The sequence below is a fragment of the Poeciliopsis prolifica genome, unplaced genomic scaffold, assembly GCF_027474105.1.
Source record: "Poeciliopsis prolifica strain line A6 unplaced genomic scaffold, Auburn_PproV2 SCAFFOLD047, whole genome shotgun sequence".
NCBI classification, from domain to species: domain Eukaryota; kingdom Metazoa; phylum Chordata; class Actinopteri; order Cyprinodontiformes; family Poeciliidae; genus Poeciliopsis; species Poeciliopsis prolifica.
Window position 1 is genome coordinate 4,409,849 of NW_026562422.1, and position 17,064 is coordinate 4,426,912.

The following is a 17,064-nucleotide window of genomic DNA, read 5'->3' on the forward strand; positions in this document are numbered from 1 at the left end:
AGTAATATTTCAAAACTCAGCATAAAGTTGTTGTGGTTTGAAAGAAAATGATTTTTAGAAATAGAAATCTGAAAACTGTAGTGTGCATTTGTGTTTAGCTTACTTTAACAGATAATTATTTATGTTGATACAATCATAATTAAAATACATTCAGTTTTGTTGTTGCAACTTGACAAAAGGTAAAGAAAAACCATAAATTTATATAAACACTGATAATGACACTGAATGTGTTATTAAATCTCTGCTTGTTTTTTAGTCCCTGGTGTCGCTTGTGAACGGATTTCAAGAGAAGCTGAGTGGTTTAGAAGAACAAGCTGCTCAGCTGGAGCTGGTGGGGAGTGACGCCAGCAAGGCCACCATCAGTCGCTCCATGACCACCGTGTGGCAGCGCTGGACGCGCCTGCGCAGCGTAGCGAGGGGACAGGAAAGAGTCCTGGAAGACACAGCTCAGGAGTGGAGAACATTCAGAGAAAAGGCAATATGACAGCTTGAAGGCAAAACATCTTGCAAATTTAACCAAAAGCAAAACTTTGATACAAAATGTCTGTCTTGTTATAGATGGTGAAAGTACGAGCGGTTTGTGAGGAGCTCCATAGCCGTTTCCCTGACAGCGCTGTGGAGAAGGCGTCCAAAGCCACTCTGCAGTCTCTGCTGGATCAGCATGACTTGCTGAGCCAAGACCTGGAGCGGGAACTCTCGTCGCTCATGCTGCTGCGCCAGTACGCGCTCAGTCTGCTGCACGACGTGGAGGTGCCTTCACCAACAGCAGATCAAGACGAGCTGCCGAGCTTAAGAGAAATCAGGGCGGTCCAAGACCAGATGGAAAGGTACCAAGTCTGACCAGAGTCAGTGTTGGGCTGAGTCTGTGTGTTTTTTTTTTTTTGTCTTACAAATGGCTTTATAAAATAAGTACACACTTTTGGTAAAAGATGCTGTTGGATATTTATTTTGACATTTGCCTGCAGCCTTTTGACACAGTCCAGAACCAAGCGGGCCCAGGCAGCTCAGGAGCTCAGGGAAAGAGAGGAAGTGGAGAAGGAGCTTGGAGTGGTGAAAGCCTGGATCCAGGAGACCAGAGAGCTTCTTCTCAATCCCACCCCAGATATTGATTCTCTGTTGCAGGAACTTGAGGTGTGTCCATTGCTTTTTGGGATTTTTTTTCTGGAGATGCATTTATATGCACTGATTTCTAATCCCTCATTTTTTGTACAGCTTTGTCCTACTGATATAAATTATAAAATTAGAAATCTACTTTCTGCTTAAAAGCAGTTTTTATTATGTCATTGCACAAGTTTTCTTTAGCATTTTGTATTAGCGACTGCCACAGTTAACATCAATAACTGTAAACATCTGTCCTCTTGTATATTGCTTAGAGAATGCATTATCTTATTTTCACCCCAAGGTTTCAAATTTCCTTTTAAACTTTGCTATTGTAGCCTTCCTGTTATCTGTTAAAAGTCTTTTCTCTCTCTTGCCTTGCTTTTTGGAGCCTGTAGGAACTACATTTAATATATAAACAGTATTCATGTCCTAAAGAATTCAGGAGCATTTTAAACAGTTTCTCTGATCGCCATTCTTCCTTTGACTTTGATTTTTACAACACTCCACCGAGGGTGTAAATAGTTAAATCTGCTAATTCTTCCTTCAGTAAAAGCATTTACACCGAAGAGTGTTGCTGTTACAGCAACTCTATGGCTCTTTGGTGTATTTGTTCATTGGAACAGATTGGATTTTTTAATTTCAGGGCGTGTCAAATTGAATATTGTCAAATTTAGATCACCAGTCAATACCTGGTTTAATTTCTTTATCTGGATATTTGAATCATACATACAGAAGTAGGCTATTTTAATTTAACTGATGTTTGCATCACATAATGTGTTCCTTGAATCAAAGTATGAAAAGTGAAGCTGCTAACATCTATGTATATGTACTGGTGTTTTTTTCTTTTCAATTGTTCTTTTATTCTGTCTAGATTGTTCATGGGGAAGTAATTAATTATCGGCAGAATGTGGATAAGTTAGCCGAACAACAGCAGAGCAAATACCTGGACCTTTACACCATCCTCCCATCTGAAATCTCTATGCAACTAGCTGAGGTGTCTCTGGCACTCGGGGCGATTGAAGATCAGGTAAATCAGATCTCATAAGAAATACTCAGCTCAGAAAATTGTTCTGGTTTTCTAATCTTATTTTTATGTCGTTTTGTCTGATGTCCCAGGTTCTCTGTAAAGAGAGAGAATATCAGAGAACTAGAGAAATAAAGGAGGACTTCAGCTCCAGAATCCACGCCATGTCAGACAAACTGAAGACCATCTCAAATAAATTTAAGGAGAAATCTCCTGATGTCGACCATGCCAAAGAAGAGGTCAAGGTAGGTTTTGTTCGATCTTTCCCTGCTTGTTTGTCAAGTTAGCATGTATTCCTTTGAAATATGATTTGCCTTGCCCTTTACAACAACGGATTCAATTTTGTCCTCAGAGTCTTTTTGAAGATTTGGACTCCTGCGGCCGCACACTGGCAGAACTGGATACTGCAGTGCAAGAGTTCGGCCGCAGAAACCCCCTCCTGGCCAAGCAGCTCAGTGACGCTATAAACAAGCTGTCAGAGATGCATCATCATACCACTCGATTAGCAGACTGTAGGAACAATTGGCTCAAAAAGGTTTGCGTTTTTTATCATTCTCCTAACTTAAAAAAGACGGTGCTCTCCAACCGCCGTACTGTGCCTTGTAAAGGTTACTACTACACGCATTAGTGCATTGTGCTGATTGTATGATACATAGAGCTGTCTTTATTTTGGATCCAATCATTTTAAATAAAAAAAATACGATGATTTTTTCATTTAGTTATTTTTTTTTTAAAAATGTGGAAAATTGTGATGCATTCCTTCCACTTCACAAATACAGACTGCTTTACATCAGTCTATCACCTAAAAACCCAGTAAGCTTGTGGTTGCAACCTCATAACATGAAAGAGTCGAGGCTCATGAACATCTTTGTAAGTCCTTATGCTAATATGCATTGAGACACACAAGGTTATTAAAAAATCTCTGTTGTTGACTGTTTAGGCTGTCTGCTATTTAGACGAGTATAATGAGATGCTGGACTTCATAGTGAGGTGGTCAGAGAAAGCTAAGAGCCTGGTGAGAGCAAACATCATCTGGAACTCCTCAGTTCACCTGCAGGAACAAATACGGATGTATCAGGTGAGCAGAGCAATTTTGACGGTCCATCGACGGAGTTTTGTTTTTGCATTTTTAGACGGATATCCTGTAAGAGTCTACGGCCACTTTGACACATAAAGCAGGAAAGACTGACTGATCATTTTGTCACCCTTGTGCTCAGGCTGTTTTCCGTGAGTCTCGGGAGCTTCACAGCGACCTGGAGTCTATGGCAGAGAAAGTAGACCTTCTGTCTGAGGTGCTGCAGGTTGAGTCCATGACCCAGGAGGTGTGTGAACTCAGCAGACACACCGATGAGCTGCAACAAAGCATCAAAACTCGATTGCAAAGCCTCCAAGACGGACACAAGGTGCAGTAAAAATGGTGTTTAGGGGTTTTTGTTTGGTAGGAAAAGTCCACATTTTAGATTAATCTACATGTGTTATTTTAGAGTATGGAAGCTCTGGAGTTTGAAGTCAAGGCCCTGCATGTTGCTCTGGAGCAGGTTCAAGCCACGCTGACATCACCGGAGTTAGCCCGGCAGAGCCTCAAAGAGCAACTCTCTCAGAGACAGGTGTCTTCTTCGGTCACTTTTTAATTCACCGTGTTCTCTTTGCTGACATCATAAAACTTTTTCTGGGTTTGCAGCGGCTCCTGGCCGACATGGAGAGCTTCAAGCAGCAGGTGCAGGCGGTGCAGCTATGCCAGAGCGCCCTGCAGGTCCCAGAGGAGGTGATGCCCAACCTGGCTATTTGTCGTACAGCTCTTCGTCTGCAGCAAGAAGCCAGTCAGCTGCAGCACGTGGCAATACAGCAGTGCAACATACTACAGGTGCTATAGTACAGTTCTGCCAGTATGAGTTGGTTTTAGGACACGTAAACAATAAAATGAATCTGCTAATGTAGCAATGTATATTTAAGCGTTCAATCTAGAGCTGTTATTACAAATACAAATTCTGTATGGTTGCTGTCCAGGAGGCAGTGGTTCAGTATGAGCAATATGAACAGGAGGTGAGAGATCTGCAGGGGCTGATAGAGGAAGCACATCGGGTCATTCAGGACCGACCGATTCCCACCAGTAACATTCAGGAGCTGCAAGCCCAGATTCTGCACCATGAGGTGAAGCCTCTTCATACTATCTACAACTACATGCTGGGGAATCATTAAAACCCTGAATGTAAATATATCAGAAAATGCTTGCACATTTTCTTAATTTTTACTCTTTTTGTTTGTTTAGGAACTCGCTCAGCAGATCAAAGGCTACCAGGAGCAAATAGCTTCACTGAACTCAAAATGCAAGATGCTGGCGGTGAAGGCCAAGCACGCCACCATGCTGCTGACCGTGAGTGACGTGGAAGGACTGCCTGAGGGGCTGGAGGACCTGGATGAAGAAACGTCCAGGAAATCTTCAGGACAATCTGTAGTTGTAAGAAAATATTATCCAATTTCCAAACTGAAGAAATTAGGTTTTGTTATGCAATGTTGATTCTTTCTGATTCTAAGTTTTTCATTTGGCTCTCAATTCACCAGCCTATGAAGTTCTTCTGCTGTTTTAATAATAATAATAATAATAATGATAAACTAAACATCCTGATTAATATTCTCCTAAAACCTTCTGTTGTTTCTTGCATGATCTGTCAGATGACGGCTGGCCGCTGTCACACTCTGTTGTCCCCCGTCACTGAGGAGTCTGGGGAGGAGGGCACCAACAGCGAGGTCTCCTCCTCTCCTGTGTGCCGTTCTCCTTCTCCTGTCTCTCACACTGAAGGCACTATCACCAAGGTTTCTACCCTCCTCTACTCTTAATTCTGCCCGGTTTCCTAACACCAAATATCTGAAATATCTTTATGCTCAACTCTCTTCCCTGTGAACTATATTGATCACTGCTTTCATGTAATAAATGCAGTAAATGAAAAACAAAAACAGAACTCGGCCGCCGACATTGATTTCACTTTGCAGGCTTATCATGAGTCGCAATGTTTGTTGATTTCTGCAGCTTGGACGGGGAACCCTCACCAGAGCTCCAGTTCAGGAATTATACGACCCAACATTTGAGTCTGTGGCAAACTTAGACGACCTGCAGCGCTCTTGGGAGACTTTAAAGAATGTGGTACGTGAAAAGTACAAATTGTCTCACTTCTAATTAGCTTGGTATTTTATTTAACCAGCAACCTGGGTTCATTAAATCCTAGCATTTCAGAATATGACAACTTTGAATTAGCATGTCAGGGTGTGCAGCAATTTTGTTTCTAGCCACAAGATTTCATCATATTAAACTTGTTCTTAGCAAGATAGTTCTTAGCAAGATAGTTAATAATGTAAGCTTCTTGGAAGGCTGGTTTATTAACAGTTTTATTACTACTGATGTTAATGACTTCCCAACGTGACTGTCTGCATGTTAATACTCACTGACACACAGATAAGTGAGAAGCAGAGATCCTTGTACGAGGCTTTGGAAAAACAGCAGCATTACCAAGGTTCGCTCCAGTCAATCTCCTCTAAAATGGAAACACTGGAGTCCAAGCTCAGTGAGCCATTGGAGGCAGACAGAAGCCCAGACAGCAGCATGAAGGCCCATGAGGTGAGTGTTGTAAATACACTTCTTCCAATAAGAATGTCTTTGTGGAGCTTTTTAGCCTGTAATGTTACAGTGAAGCAATGAGCATTTGGTGGAAATAGTCCTGAATCACAGCCTTAAAATGACATTTTAAATTAAGTTAATGTTCCTGTGGTTTGGGTTGAATTTCTGTTTTACATTAACATCATTTTAAGAGTTTGGGTTATAATGTTTAAAGCTATTCCCTCACTTGCCTCCACTTTTAAAGCAATACCTGCCTTCAGTCAATAGTCACACCTCCCAGTTCTCACTCCTTATTTCAGACCCTCCTATTTTGCTTTTGTTTTTATTTGTTATTTTACCTTGAATTCTGGCTTCAGCATAAAATAGCCATCACTTGCTGCTATTAAAATGGTAAATTGATTCATTTTATGCAGCATTTTTCTAGTAGTACTAACCACTCAAAGCTCTTGATACATATTCACCTGTTTGCACTGACAAACACACAAATATTAATACACTTATAGACATATTATTAGACGACACATAGTTATGTGCCTTGCCCAGAGGCAGTGGGGAAGTGATTCCTCACCTGAATGTCATTTCAGTCTTTGTATCCTTGTTAATTTTGTAATATTTTCTGGTGTTTGACAGCACATTTGGAACAATACTCCATATCCATTCCATAAAACTAAATCGGATGAGAAGTTTTCAAGAAAACAGACTTAAAGAAAATATTTTCCTAATCTTTCCATTGTTCTGTTCAGGATCTCATCCAGGAGATTCACAGTGTGCAGGGAGAAATCGACAGGCTGCAGGCGGGCTTCACAGAGGACATCGCTGCCGATGCTGTGGACTCGGATTTGGCTGACCAGCTTGCCATGCAGTCTTCACTCGCTGTGCTGGCTGAGAGGATGGCCACCATCCATATGAAAGCTTCAGGGAAACAACAACTACTGGAGGTACGTTTGTCAGCACTGCAGACGTGCATGACGGAAGTTGTAATAGTTTATTGCCATTACTAACACAAACCATTTAGATGGTAGAAATATTTTTAAAAAAAAAAACAGTTTGGATTCTTAAGCAGACATAAAAGCTAAACACACAGTATTTCCAACAGACTTGAATCACTTTTTTAGCTCATTCAATTTGATCTGTCTTGTTGCAGGAGCACGCCACAGACCGTCTGGAGGGTCAGCGTCAGGACGAAGCTTTGCAGTCCTATCACACTGACGTAGACGAACTGGATCAGTGGCTGACCAGAACGCGCGGCGCTGTAATGTGCATCATCGACACTAGACCTGCAGAGGAGACCGATGAAAACCACCAGCTCACAGAATGCCAGGTAGGCACCTGAGAGTTGTCTAAAAACCGCACATTAATAACAATTAAATAAATTTTCAACTAGAAAGGGCTTCTAGATATAAGCAGAATTGATCTTAACAAACTGAACACACTGCAAAAACTCAAAATCCTACCAAGTACTTTTGGTTTATTTTGCAGTGCAAATATTTTAATATTCTCCTCAACTCTCCTCTTTTTTTAGTAGTATAAAAAAAACTAAATTATGAGTAACTTTTGAGAAAGATACATTACCATTTTTTAAGTAGGCGATTCCTTAATCTTGATGAAAAAGTACTAAATATAGGTGAAATAATTTGCCTGTAGAACAAGACATTTCAACTCAAAATGCCTTGTTCTGCTCAGATGAAACAATAATTGGTCTTTGTGAGGCAAAATCGCATAAAAATCCAATCCTCACTAACAAACAAGACGATGGCAGCATTATGATGCGGGGAGGCTTTTCTTCAGCAGTAAAAGGAAAGCTGCAGGTAGATGGATGCAGCTTGATATAGAGCAATGTCTTCTCCACCAAACATCTCTTTCTCCGCTGAAATAGATTTCAGTGGAGAATACACCCCAAAGCATCTTGCTATTTTTGCAGCTAAAACTAAAAACTATAAACTTAAGAAGGTTTATAGCATTACATTTTAAGAGAATTTAAAAAATTGTATCTCCTCGTGCCATGTCAGTAACTGTTGATTTAGCGCAAACTTAAAGGAGTAAAACTGCATGTGAAAGACACATTGACATTCACCTTTCCAGTATGATTCTGCATACTACATGTTGCCTTTCAGAGGTCGGGGGCTTCACACAGACAGTGCTAGTGAAGTTAGAGTGACATTCAGATACCTGGTTTGCTAAATAACTGCAGCATGAGCCTTAAGAAGATTACGGTCAGGTCTCTGTGGTAGAGAGGCGTGGTAAAGCCACAGGGAGGAGTCATTGTCGTTAATACAGTCTGCTATTTGTGCTAGCAACAAAGCTGCTTGAATATCCAAGTGGGAGAACAGTGAGGAGCAGACAGGAGGCTGGGGCGGAGGGTCAACCTGCTGCAACACTTCAAAGGAGAGCCAATACTTATGTCGGCTCATAAATTAGATCTTCATCTACCAATGGGAACTGATGAACGCTGGGGATTTAGAATGGTTTTTACCCAAAGAGAACTGTTATCGAATTTGTCTGCGTGGATGTGTGCCGCAGAGCGCGGAGCGTGAAGGATTAGTGCTAATATGTCGCACAGGAGACCAGGGCGGAAAGGTGGGCTGAGGATGAGGGCGTCCTCTGCCCTGCGGCCCGGGAAAGCTGCCTTGCCTAGAGGCTCTGCTGCGTAGAGTTGAGGAGATCAAAAAACATCATGTATGAGCTGGCCTCTCTGCTGCTGCTTCTGCAGAGCATGCTGCTGGAGATCGAAGAAAAAGTGCTGGCCCTCACCGAGCTGTCGGTGCGCAGCGAGAACCTGCTGCGGGAAGGCCGGCCGGACACCAGGGCGGAGGCCGAGCAGTTGGCTGCGAGGTTGCGCACGTTAAAGGGCGGCTTACTGGAGCTGCAGAGAATGCTACAGGACAAACAGCTGAGCATCCAGGTGAGCACTTTCTTTCATCGTGTGCAACAGAACGAAGGACATCGCAGGGCCCTTAACTAGAGAGGCACCGAGCCAATAATAGTAATTGTTTCAGTCCCTGTATTGAAAAGGATCGTAAATCAGGCATCAGTGAGAATGGCCCCAGTTCTTATGGGGTTGAATTCCTGATACCGAGTCCCCGGTCAGAAACTAATGTTGTGTGGGGGGCACGTGGAATGGAAAAGTTTGAAAAACCCCTGGTTTTAGGTGTTTTTGTATTTTAGTAGTGTTGGATGTTCGCCTGACTTACAATCCTAAGATCTGCTGCTTCTGTAGGGATCTCTGCAAGAGCCCGAAGACAGCGAATCAGACTCCAGTCTCTCGTCGAGTCCCAGCGTGCAGGACTGGCTGGTCCAAGCCCGGACCACACGGACACAACAGCACGAAGACAGTCTGCAGAGACAGAAGGTGACAGTGGTTTGAATGGAGTGAATTTGTACGGTGCTTTTCCAGTCACACCGGCCACGTTCACCCGTTGAGAATCGCATTTATCGATGTGTTTTAGATGACAAATTTTGGATTTACTTTTCGCAAAAACATTTAAAAACCTTGGAGTCTTTTTCTTTTAATTTGCTATTAAACAGCACTTTGTCTGGGTCTGTCGCAAGACTTAAAATTGAAGTATGCGATTGCAAGGCTGCAAATTGTAAATAAATTAAAAGAGAGGCATGAACACTGATCAGGATAAATCTTAAGTCATGTTAACTTGTTCCATCAGGATGTAACCAGTGTGTGTGTTTTTTGAAGGAACTGGAGGAGCAGCTTGCAGAGCAGAAGAAGCTGCTGCAGTCAGTGGCGAGCAGAGGAGAGGAAATTCTCATCCAGCAAGCGTCGCCCAGCAGTGCCAGGTAAGTCACCGATGCAACTCAGATCAGATCGAGCTTTAATAAACTGAGCACTAATCATAGATGTGTTTTGTTTCCGCAGCACAACAGAACCTTTCTCGCCTGCAGCTTTGTCTGAGAACAGGCGAGACCAGATGAGGCAGCGATGGGAAAGCCTCAGACTGGAGCTCAAAACTAAACTGCAGCTACTACAAAAAACTCTGGAGCAGGACCAAAAGCAGCCGGTACCACATATTGTTTTCTCTACATATGGACGTGACAGAAAGACGTCATAATGTGTGCTTTTTTTCTTACTGTTCTGTCTGTTTTTTTCTTCTTCAGGTGTTTTCTAGAGCTACTCGCATGACAGCAACTGGGCCGCTGTTTAAAGGAGACACCGAGCCTGATAACGCCTCTCTGAAAACTCTTTATGACAGCTTCAGACAGACAGTGGAAGGAATGACTACTCAGGTTATCACCTTCCTGACACGATATTATATATCCTACTGTATGTTGTTGGTAAATATTGATGAAATAATATTGTTCGATGTGCATTTTTGTACGTAGGCTGGAGGTAGAGGTGAAACCCAGGTGGTTCAGATGGAGCAGCAGCTCTTCACAGCCGTGTCAACCACGTCTTCCTGGCTGGATGGAGTGGAGAACAACGTCTTCTCCGGCTCTGTGCTCATGGCCGAAAATGCAGAGACCCAGTTACAGAATCAAGAGGTATAAAAGTGACAGGTGATTTTAAAGCTGAATGTTCTTTGAATAAATCCAGCTATTTCTTTTTCATCTTCTCTACAGATCCTGGAAAAAGATGTGAAACACGTGACAGAAGAGGTGAAGCTCAGCCAGGCTCTGCTTGCCGGGTCTTCAGGGTTGAAACGTGAAGACCGCATGCTGCTGGAGGACAACCTGGACTGCCTCAAGGAGAGATTAGGAACTCTTGGTGGAGCTCTGGGTCAGCGGCTTGACCACATGAGGACCAGAGCACACAACCTCACCGCATACCAGGTTCACCCTTTTACTTTGCCTCTTTATTTTTTCAACATTTTTACATTTTATTGTACTGATTTGTAGCATTGTTGTCTTACAGTCAGATTATTTGTCATTTTTTGTCCGAAACAGACTGAACTGCAGCTTCTCCAAACTGCTTTAATTGAGACTAAATGCCAGATCCTTCAAGCCCTCGCTGGAGCAATGGATAGACCGGCTTCAAAACAAATGGAGGTAAGGAAAGTGCGATCTTGACCAGACTTACTCTGAATGTGAGTGAGAAGCAGAGTCCAAGATCAACAATATTTTTAGTTTTTAATCATTCATAAATGCTATTCACTTCTGTCAGGTCATTGCGAGTGCAGAGGATACCTTAAAGGACTTTGAGCAGAGAATCATAGAGCTGAAGACTAGAGGAGCAGCACTGCAGGCCGATCAGATTTCAGCAAACAAATTGCTTAAACTCCAGGTAATCAATAATAATTTTTACATAAAGCTGCTTCGTATCACAAAATGTAGTTATTCTTTTTGGCTTGTTTTTTGCCTGTAGGATTCGTACGAGGAGCTACTGATGACGGTGGCGTCGAGACGCAGCGGGCTGAACCAAAACATCGCTCTGAAGGAGCAGTATGAGCGTGCGCTGCAGGATTTGACTGACCTGGTTGACACCGCTAAAGACAAGATGGCGGCCGACCACAGAATTGTGGCGAGCTCTGTGGAAGAGGTTCAAAATCATCTTGATAAGCATAAGGTAATTTCAGTTTATAACCCTTGAATTTTGTAATTTCCAGTCTTGGAAGTGAAATTGTGGAGAATAATTCAATACCTTGTGCACAAGAATTTGACAATAAGAATAAAATACATGATATACATTGAATTTATGTTGAACCTAAGTGGATAGATTGTGGAGAAAAATCTGTTTCTGTGTTTTAAAATGTTCTGAATGCAGTAACTAAAGTATTTTCCTTCTCATAGTAAAATATATCAAAGTAAAATAGAGTATTGTTTATGTTGTAACATGGTAAAATGTGTAAATACTAATGCATTGTTGCTTCTTAGAATAGTGGACTTTGTGAATGTTTACAATCAAGCCAATAATTGCATTCATTGTCATTTTTCCTAGGAGTTTTTCCAGGGTCTGGAGTCCCACATGATTCTAACGGAGACATATTTTAGAAAGATCAGTTGCCTTATGCTTCCCAAAGAAAACCAAAACCTGGAGGAAACGCTTGCTGAGGCTCGGAGCGTCCTGAAAGAAGCACACAGCAAAGGAGTTGAACTGGAAAGTATCCTGGAGGTGAGGAAAACTTTAAACCGATAAATACACAAACAAAGCAAGATGACTGTTCACGCTCTGCTGTTTGTTATTGTCGTCGTGATTGAAATGTCCACTTCTTTTGCCCTCTCAGACTTGGTGCCGTTTAGTTCACGACTACCAGAATCTGAACCGGCAGCTGGAGGCAGTCGAAGGAAGTATTCCCTCTGTTGGCCTGGTGGAAGAAACCGAAGAGAGATTAATGGACAGAATCTCTTTGTATCAGGTGCGACGTGATAGCAGGATAGATTCAGGGCGAGATGCGTTCATATTTAATAGCTTAGCCAGAGCACTGCAAAAAAAATAAAAAATCTTACTAAGTATTGTTTGTCTAGTGTCTAATGCAAATATCTTAGCACACTTGAATTATAACAAAAGTAAGATATAGGAGCTTTTTTTAAGTTATTTAATAAAAAAGTAAAAACTCCACTAGCAGATTATTTCAGATAACTTGGGAAAAATGTGTTATTATAAGGGAAACTAGGACTTTTTCATCCATATTAAGGGAACATTGACTTCAAACAAGCTCTTAACTTGCTCAAAAGTTACTTGTAAGTTATTTTGCACTAGAAACTAGACCAAAAACAGATTTTGTGTTTTTGCAATGATCCGATTGATTAGATGTTGCTACTGTAGCAGTTTTTCATAGAAATGACCCCTATAGAAGTCATTTCTTGCTGAAGTACTTTCCAGCACACTTCTCAAAGGCTTGCAAAGCAAAAGTCACAAGATACTTTGGAATCATCGTGTCAATTTGTGTTTGCTCGGCTCTTTTCAGGCTCCAGTCCAGCAAAAACAAAAAGATACATTTTGTTTTTGTGTGCTGCACTCTTTACAGGGCTTAAAGGGGAGACTGACGGAGCACCAGCACAAGCTCCACCAGGTGCTGGACGATGGGAGGCACCTGTTACAGTCGGTCTGCTGTCCCGCACTGGAGAATCAGCTGGCGTTGCTCGGGGAACACTGGATGAGCAATACAGCCAAAGTCAACAAGGAGCTCGAACGCCTGGAGGCAATCCTAAAACACTGGACCAGGTCAGAAATACCTAAACTACTTTTAACTAATTTACAAAACTTGTATATATTTGTACATCTTAATGTCTCGTGTTCTATGGTGCTTGTGTAGGTATCAGAAGGAGTGTGTGGAGATGAGTGAGTGGCTACAATCTGCTCTGGAGCGTCTGGAGTTCTGGAATACGCAGGCCATGTTGGTCCCACAGGAGCTGGAGACCGTCAGGGACCATCTGGCTGCTTTTCTCGTAAGACCACACACACGCCGCTTTTCTTTTTCTCAAACAATGAAGCTGAATATTTAAGGGACTTCCTAATCAGAACCTTTTTGTCCCTGATACGAATCGAAGAGTTTTAATAATAGACTGTAGCCGATGCAGAGGTCCAGTCCAACACTACATGAAGATCGTTTTCTTTCTTTACTTTTTTTTTTTTTATATAGATTTTCAGTGTAGGAAATCAAACACACATCAACACACAACAGTCAAAGTGAGCGTTGCATCAATCACAAGACAAAATTTAGAGTCTTGAACAACATTCTTAAAAGAAATTTGACTCAAAGGACTTTAAGTATTTGGTCCATTTAGTCAAAATGCTCATTTGAATTCTCAGTCAGAAACACAACTTTTCCATGACATATATTTCATCTATTATGTTTATGTAGTCATCAGTAGTAGGGGACTCCACTTTCTACCGTTTGCTAATGGTAGCTTTCTTACTTGCAACAAGTAACATATTCATTAATCTTTTATCTCCATCTCTCCATTTAGACAAGTATATCATTTAGGTATATTGTTTTGAATTCAAAGGAAACATATAATTAACATGGTCACATATCTCTTGCCAGTAATTTCTTCACTGACAAACACTCAACTCGTTACCTTCTCGCTGCAGGAGTTTTCAAAAGAGGTGGAAGGAAAGTCGAGTCTGAAGAGCTCAGTCGTCTCAGAGGGAAACCAGCTGCTGCGGCTGAAGAAAGTGGATACGGTGGCTCTGCGCTCCGACTTGACTCGCATCGACAGCCAGTGGGCTGAGCTTCTCACGCGCATCCCTGTGGTTCAAGAGAAACTGCATCAGGTAACGTCACATGCAGCCACGCTGAACAGGCTTAGCTCCTTCAGGGCAAATAGGATTACCTCGTCCCACTGCTTCCCTCGGAAACACGCTTTTGATGTGACTGTTGACCCAAATCCTGTGACACAAGCATTTTCTTCCTCCATTTTAAAACAGCTTTTATATTTTCATCTGCTTTTTTTATTTGTTTTCTTTTTAGATCCAAATGGAGAAGTTGGCCTCCCGCCACGCCATTTCTGAACTTTGTAACTGGATTTCACTGATGGAGAGTGTGATTGAGGAGGATGAAGAAAACCTCAAGAGCGCTGTTGGGTCAAATGTGATTCAAGACTACTTGCAAAAATATAAGGTGGAGCTTTCTTATATTAGCACAACTTAATATTTTAAATTGTGTTATTGAATCCAAGCATTAATTTAATTTCACTTTAAGGGATGTAATGTGTGATATAAATGCTGTATTCAAAATCACTTTTCTCTGCCTTTTTTAATAAATATACATTCAAGTTTTTTTTTCATTTGGCTCATAATGCTTCATGTTAAAAATCTGTGATTGAATCCTTTGGTTGATTCCCCCGTTTTCCACCGTTTTAGGGATTCAGAGTGGATTTAAGCTGTAAGCAGCTGACTGTGGACTTTGTCAACCAGTCAGTTCTGCAGATCAGCGGTCAGGACGCTGAGAGCAAGCGTAGCGACAAAACCGACTTCGCCGAGCGCCTGGGAGCCATGAACCGACGCTGGCAGATCCTACAAGCCTGCATCAACGAGAGGGTGAGCGCATAATTTAATGACATATCTTGAACGTGTTGTTTAACTGTGTACCATAACATCTAAATATTTTATTTTACCTTTTAATAAATTAAGATCCAGTTCTTGGAGAGCCTTTTGAAGATGTGGCTGGAGTACGAGTCCAGCGTCCAGATCCTCAAGTCCTGGATGACATCTCAAGAAGAACGGCTAAAGAGGAAACACAGAATAGAAGACTTGACATCGGTGCAAAATGCCCTCAAAGACTGTCAGGTATGTCTCACATGTTGCTCCAGATCACATCTTTACCATCTTTCCATTATGCGGCTTTAGTTTTTTGACAGGAAAACTATTTTTAGGAAATGGAAGAGCAGTTGAAAGAAAAAGAGAAAGAACTGGAGAGAGTAGAGGAGCAGGGCTGTGCTCTCGTTCAGAACAAGACAGATGAGGCTTGTGCCATCGTCATGGAGACCCTCCAAAGCGTCAACCACACCTGGGCCAATCTGGACCACTTGGTACTTAGATTTTTACTTCAGCCTACATATTTGTCTGAGTTGTTGGGTTTCATTCCTGCAAGTTCTAAGTCCTGTTTGTTGCTGATTTCTCTTCAGGGCTGACCTTTCAGTTCACAAAATGTCTCTCTGTCTTTTCACATTTCGTCCTTAACAGATAGGACAACTGAAGATTAGCCTGACTTCAGTGCTGGATCAGTGGAGTCTGTACAAGCGGGCTTCAGAGGAAATCAATGGCTATCTGATGGAAGGACGATACTCTGTGTCCCGTTTCCGCCTCCTCACCGGTTCTCTGGAAGCTGTTCAGCTGCAAGTGCAAAGTTTGGAGGTCCGTTGACATGAAGTTTGGATTTTTGATCACATAAGTTAGCATTAGGATGTGTTTAGCATTCAGTATACATTTGTGTGTTTTACGGTAAAGGATCTGCAAGAAGAACTGGAGAAACAAGAAAGCAGTCTGAGAAAGTTTGGAGCTGTGACCCACCAACTTCTGAGGGAGTGTCACCCTTCAGTGTCAGATTCACTCAACAATTCCCTCAAGGACGTCAATGCAAGGTGATTTTTCAGAAAGATAAATACGTGTTTTATTCTTTTTCTTTTCTCATAAATGATGAACTGTGTCTTTGAGTTTGTTTAATGTTAGTCTTTCACTCTGCACACTCAGATGGACCGGCCTACTGGAGGAGATAGCAGAGCGTCTTAAGAGCAGCAAAGCCCTGCTTCAGCTGTGGCAGCGCTACAAAGAACTCCACGAGCAAAGCTGCAGCAGCATTCAACTCCAAGAGGAGAAAGCAGACCAGCTCTTGAAGAGCACCTGCAGAAAGGACATCGCTGATGAGGAAGTTTCCAACTGGATCCGAGAATGCAGCGTGAGTTAGACCAGGGTGGTGATGGGTTTTAGCTCCAGGCGACTTTTGTTGTACAAGAAGCCACCTGGCCATGACCCTTCGGACTAGTTCTACTGTCGGCGTTGAAGAAAAGGTTTCCGGGCTTCACGATGTGCAGTGTTAGGTTTCTGGCACACATTTTGTTCTGTAGGTCAAAAAAGTTCAACTTCATGTTTGCTGTGTCCGTGACATGAATGTGTTATGTCTTTCTTCCAAGAATAAGTTTATTTGCGCCTATTAGGTTGGATTTGTGAAGTGTATGATTCATAGGTACTGCTGTTGGTTTGTCCGATTAATCAATTTCTGTCTTTGAAGATTTACTTTCTGAAAAATCTTGATGTTTTAGATTTTTTTTTTTCTTGTGTTTGAGTGGTGTTAACCCGCCCAGAACAACCATCTTGTTTATCGCTTTGATTTATTTTGACTTTGAATTCAGGTCAACTCACTTAAAGAATTATTGAAATAAAAGCCAGTCCTTTCAGATATTTTCCTTTATTTGTATTTCTTTAGGAAAACAAGTGAGAAAAGAAAGAAAATTATGAAAATTATAAATCAAATTTGATATGAAAAACCCAGAGATTTTATTTCTAAGCCACATCTTCCAGCCCTACTCGTGTGTATCCTGACATTTTTCCAATTAATCCCTAAATGATCCCCATCGTGTAAAACTCCAATAAAACGTTGGTGTTTCTGGTTTTTTTAATTTTCTTTATGTGGTTCTGCTCATCAGGAGTTGCTGCGGTCACAGGTTCCAGTGCAGGCCTCCCTCCAGATTCTCCAGGAGCTGGGAGAGCAGCTGAAGCAGCAGGTGGACACCTCAGCAGCATCTGCCGTCCAGTCGGACCACCTCTCCCTCAGCCAGCGCCTGGCGGGCGTGGAACAGGCCCTGAACAGACAGCTCACCGCCTTGCAGGTAAAAAAGAAAGGGACAAAAATGTTCACGACAAATTTCTGCATGAATATTAATTGTGTAAGTGTTCACTCTTTTAACGAGCGACATAAACGTTGCATCTTTGCACGTG

At 42.0% G+C, this 17,064-nt stretch overlaps 1 protein-coding gene across 7 annotated transcripts in view; it reads left to right on the forward strand.

Annotated features, from left to right (window-relative positions):
• syne1b (spectrin repeat containing, nuclear envelope 1b) overlaps positions 1 to 17,064 on the forward strand; it is a 93,357-nt gene that overhangs the window by 57,690 nt on the left and 18,603 nt on the right. For all 7 annotated transcript variants that reach the window (XM_055057241.1, XM_055057245.1, XM_055057243.1 and 4 more), the window contains 40 exons: positions 257 to 475; positions 559 to 827; positions 966 to 1,131; positions 1,973 to 2,128; positions 2,218 to 2,370; positions 2,478 to 2,660; positions 3,066 to 3,203; positions 3,343 to 3,528; positions 3,610 to 3,732; positions 3,807 to 3,989; positions 4,133 to 4,276; positions 4,395 to 4,583; positions 4,799 to 4,939; positions 5,154 to 5,267; positions 5,577 to 5,738; positions 6,482 to 6,676; positions 6,883 to 7,059; positions 8,449 to 8,640; positions 8,956 to 9,087; positions 9,427 to 9,527; positions 9,607 to 9,748; positions 9,846 to 9,974; positions 10,071 to 10,229; positions 10,308 to 10,517; positions 10,632 to 10,733; positions 10,849 to 10,968; positions 11,050 to 11,250; positions 11,623 to 11,796; positions 11,909 to 12,040; positions 12,653 to 12,849; positions 12,941 to 13,073; positions 13,720 to 13,902; positions 14,099 to 14,248; positions 14,491 to 14,667; positions 14,761 to 14,916; positions 15,003 to 15,158; positions 15,313 to 15,483; positions 15,577 to 15,710; positions 15,820 to 16,024; positions 16,773 to 16,955. In XM_055057241.1, coding sequence (XP_054913216.1) covers positions 257 to 475; positions 559 to 827; positions 966 to 1,131; positions 1,973 to 2,128; positions 2,218 to 2,370; positions 2,478 to 2,660; positions 3,066 to 3,203; positions 3,343 to 3,528; positions 3,610 to 3,732; positions 3,807 to 3,989; positions 4,133 to 4,276; positions 4,395 to 4,583; positions 4,799 to 4,939; positions 5,154 to 5,267; positions 5,577 to 5,738; positions 6,482 to 6,676; positions 6,883 to 7,059; positions 8,449 to 8,640; positions 8,956 to 9,087; positions 9,427 to 9,527; positions 9,607 to 9,748; positions 9,846 to 9,974; positions 10,071 to 10,229; positions 10,308 to 10,517; positions 10,632 to 10,733; positions 10,849 to 10,968; positions 11,050 to 11,250; positions 11,623 to 11,796; positions 11,909 to 12,040; positions 12,653 to 12,849; positions 12,941 to 13,073; positions 13,720 to 13,902; positions 14,099 to 14,248; positions 14,491 to 14,667; positions 14,761 to 14,916; positions 15,003 to 15,158; positions 15,313 to 15,483; positions 15,577 to 15,710; positions 15,820 to 16,024; positions 16,773 to 16,955 — 6,537 coding nt within the window. The remainder of the gene's footprint in view (positions 1 to 256; positions 476 to 558; positions 828 to 965; positions 1,132 to 1,972; positions 2,129 to 2,217; positions 2,371 to 2,477; positions 2,661 to 3,065; positions 3,204 to 3,342; positions 3,529 to 3,609; positions 3,733 to 3,806; positions 3,990 to 4,132; positions 4,277 to 4,394; positions 4,584 to 4,798; positions 4,940 to 5,153; positions 5,268 to 5,576; positions 5,739 to 6,481; positions 6,677 to 6,882; positions 7,060 to 8,448; positions 8,641 to 8,955; positions 9,088 to 9,426; positions 9,528 to 9,606; positions 9,749 to 9,845; positions 9,975 to 10,070; positions 10,230 to 10,307; positions 10,518 to 10,631; positions 10,734 to 10,848; positions 10,969 to 11,049; positions 11,251 to 11,622; positions 11,797 to 11,908; positions 12,041 to 12,652; positions 12,850 to 12,940; positions 13,074 to 13,719; positions 13,903 to 14,098; positions 14,249 to 14,490; positions 14,668 to 14,760; positions 14,917 to 15,002; positions 15,159 to 15,312; positions 15,484 to 15,576; positions 15,711 to 15,819; positions 16,025 to 16,772; positions 16,956 to 17,064) is intronic.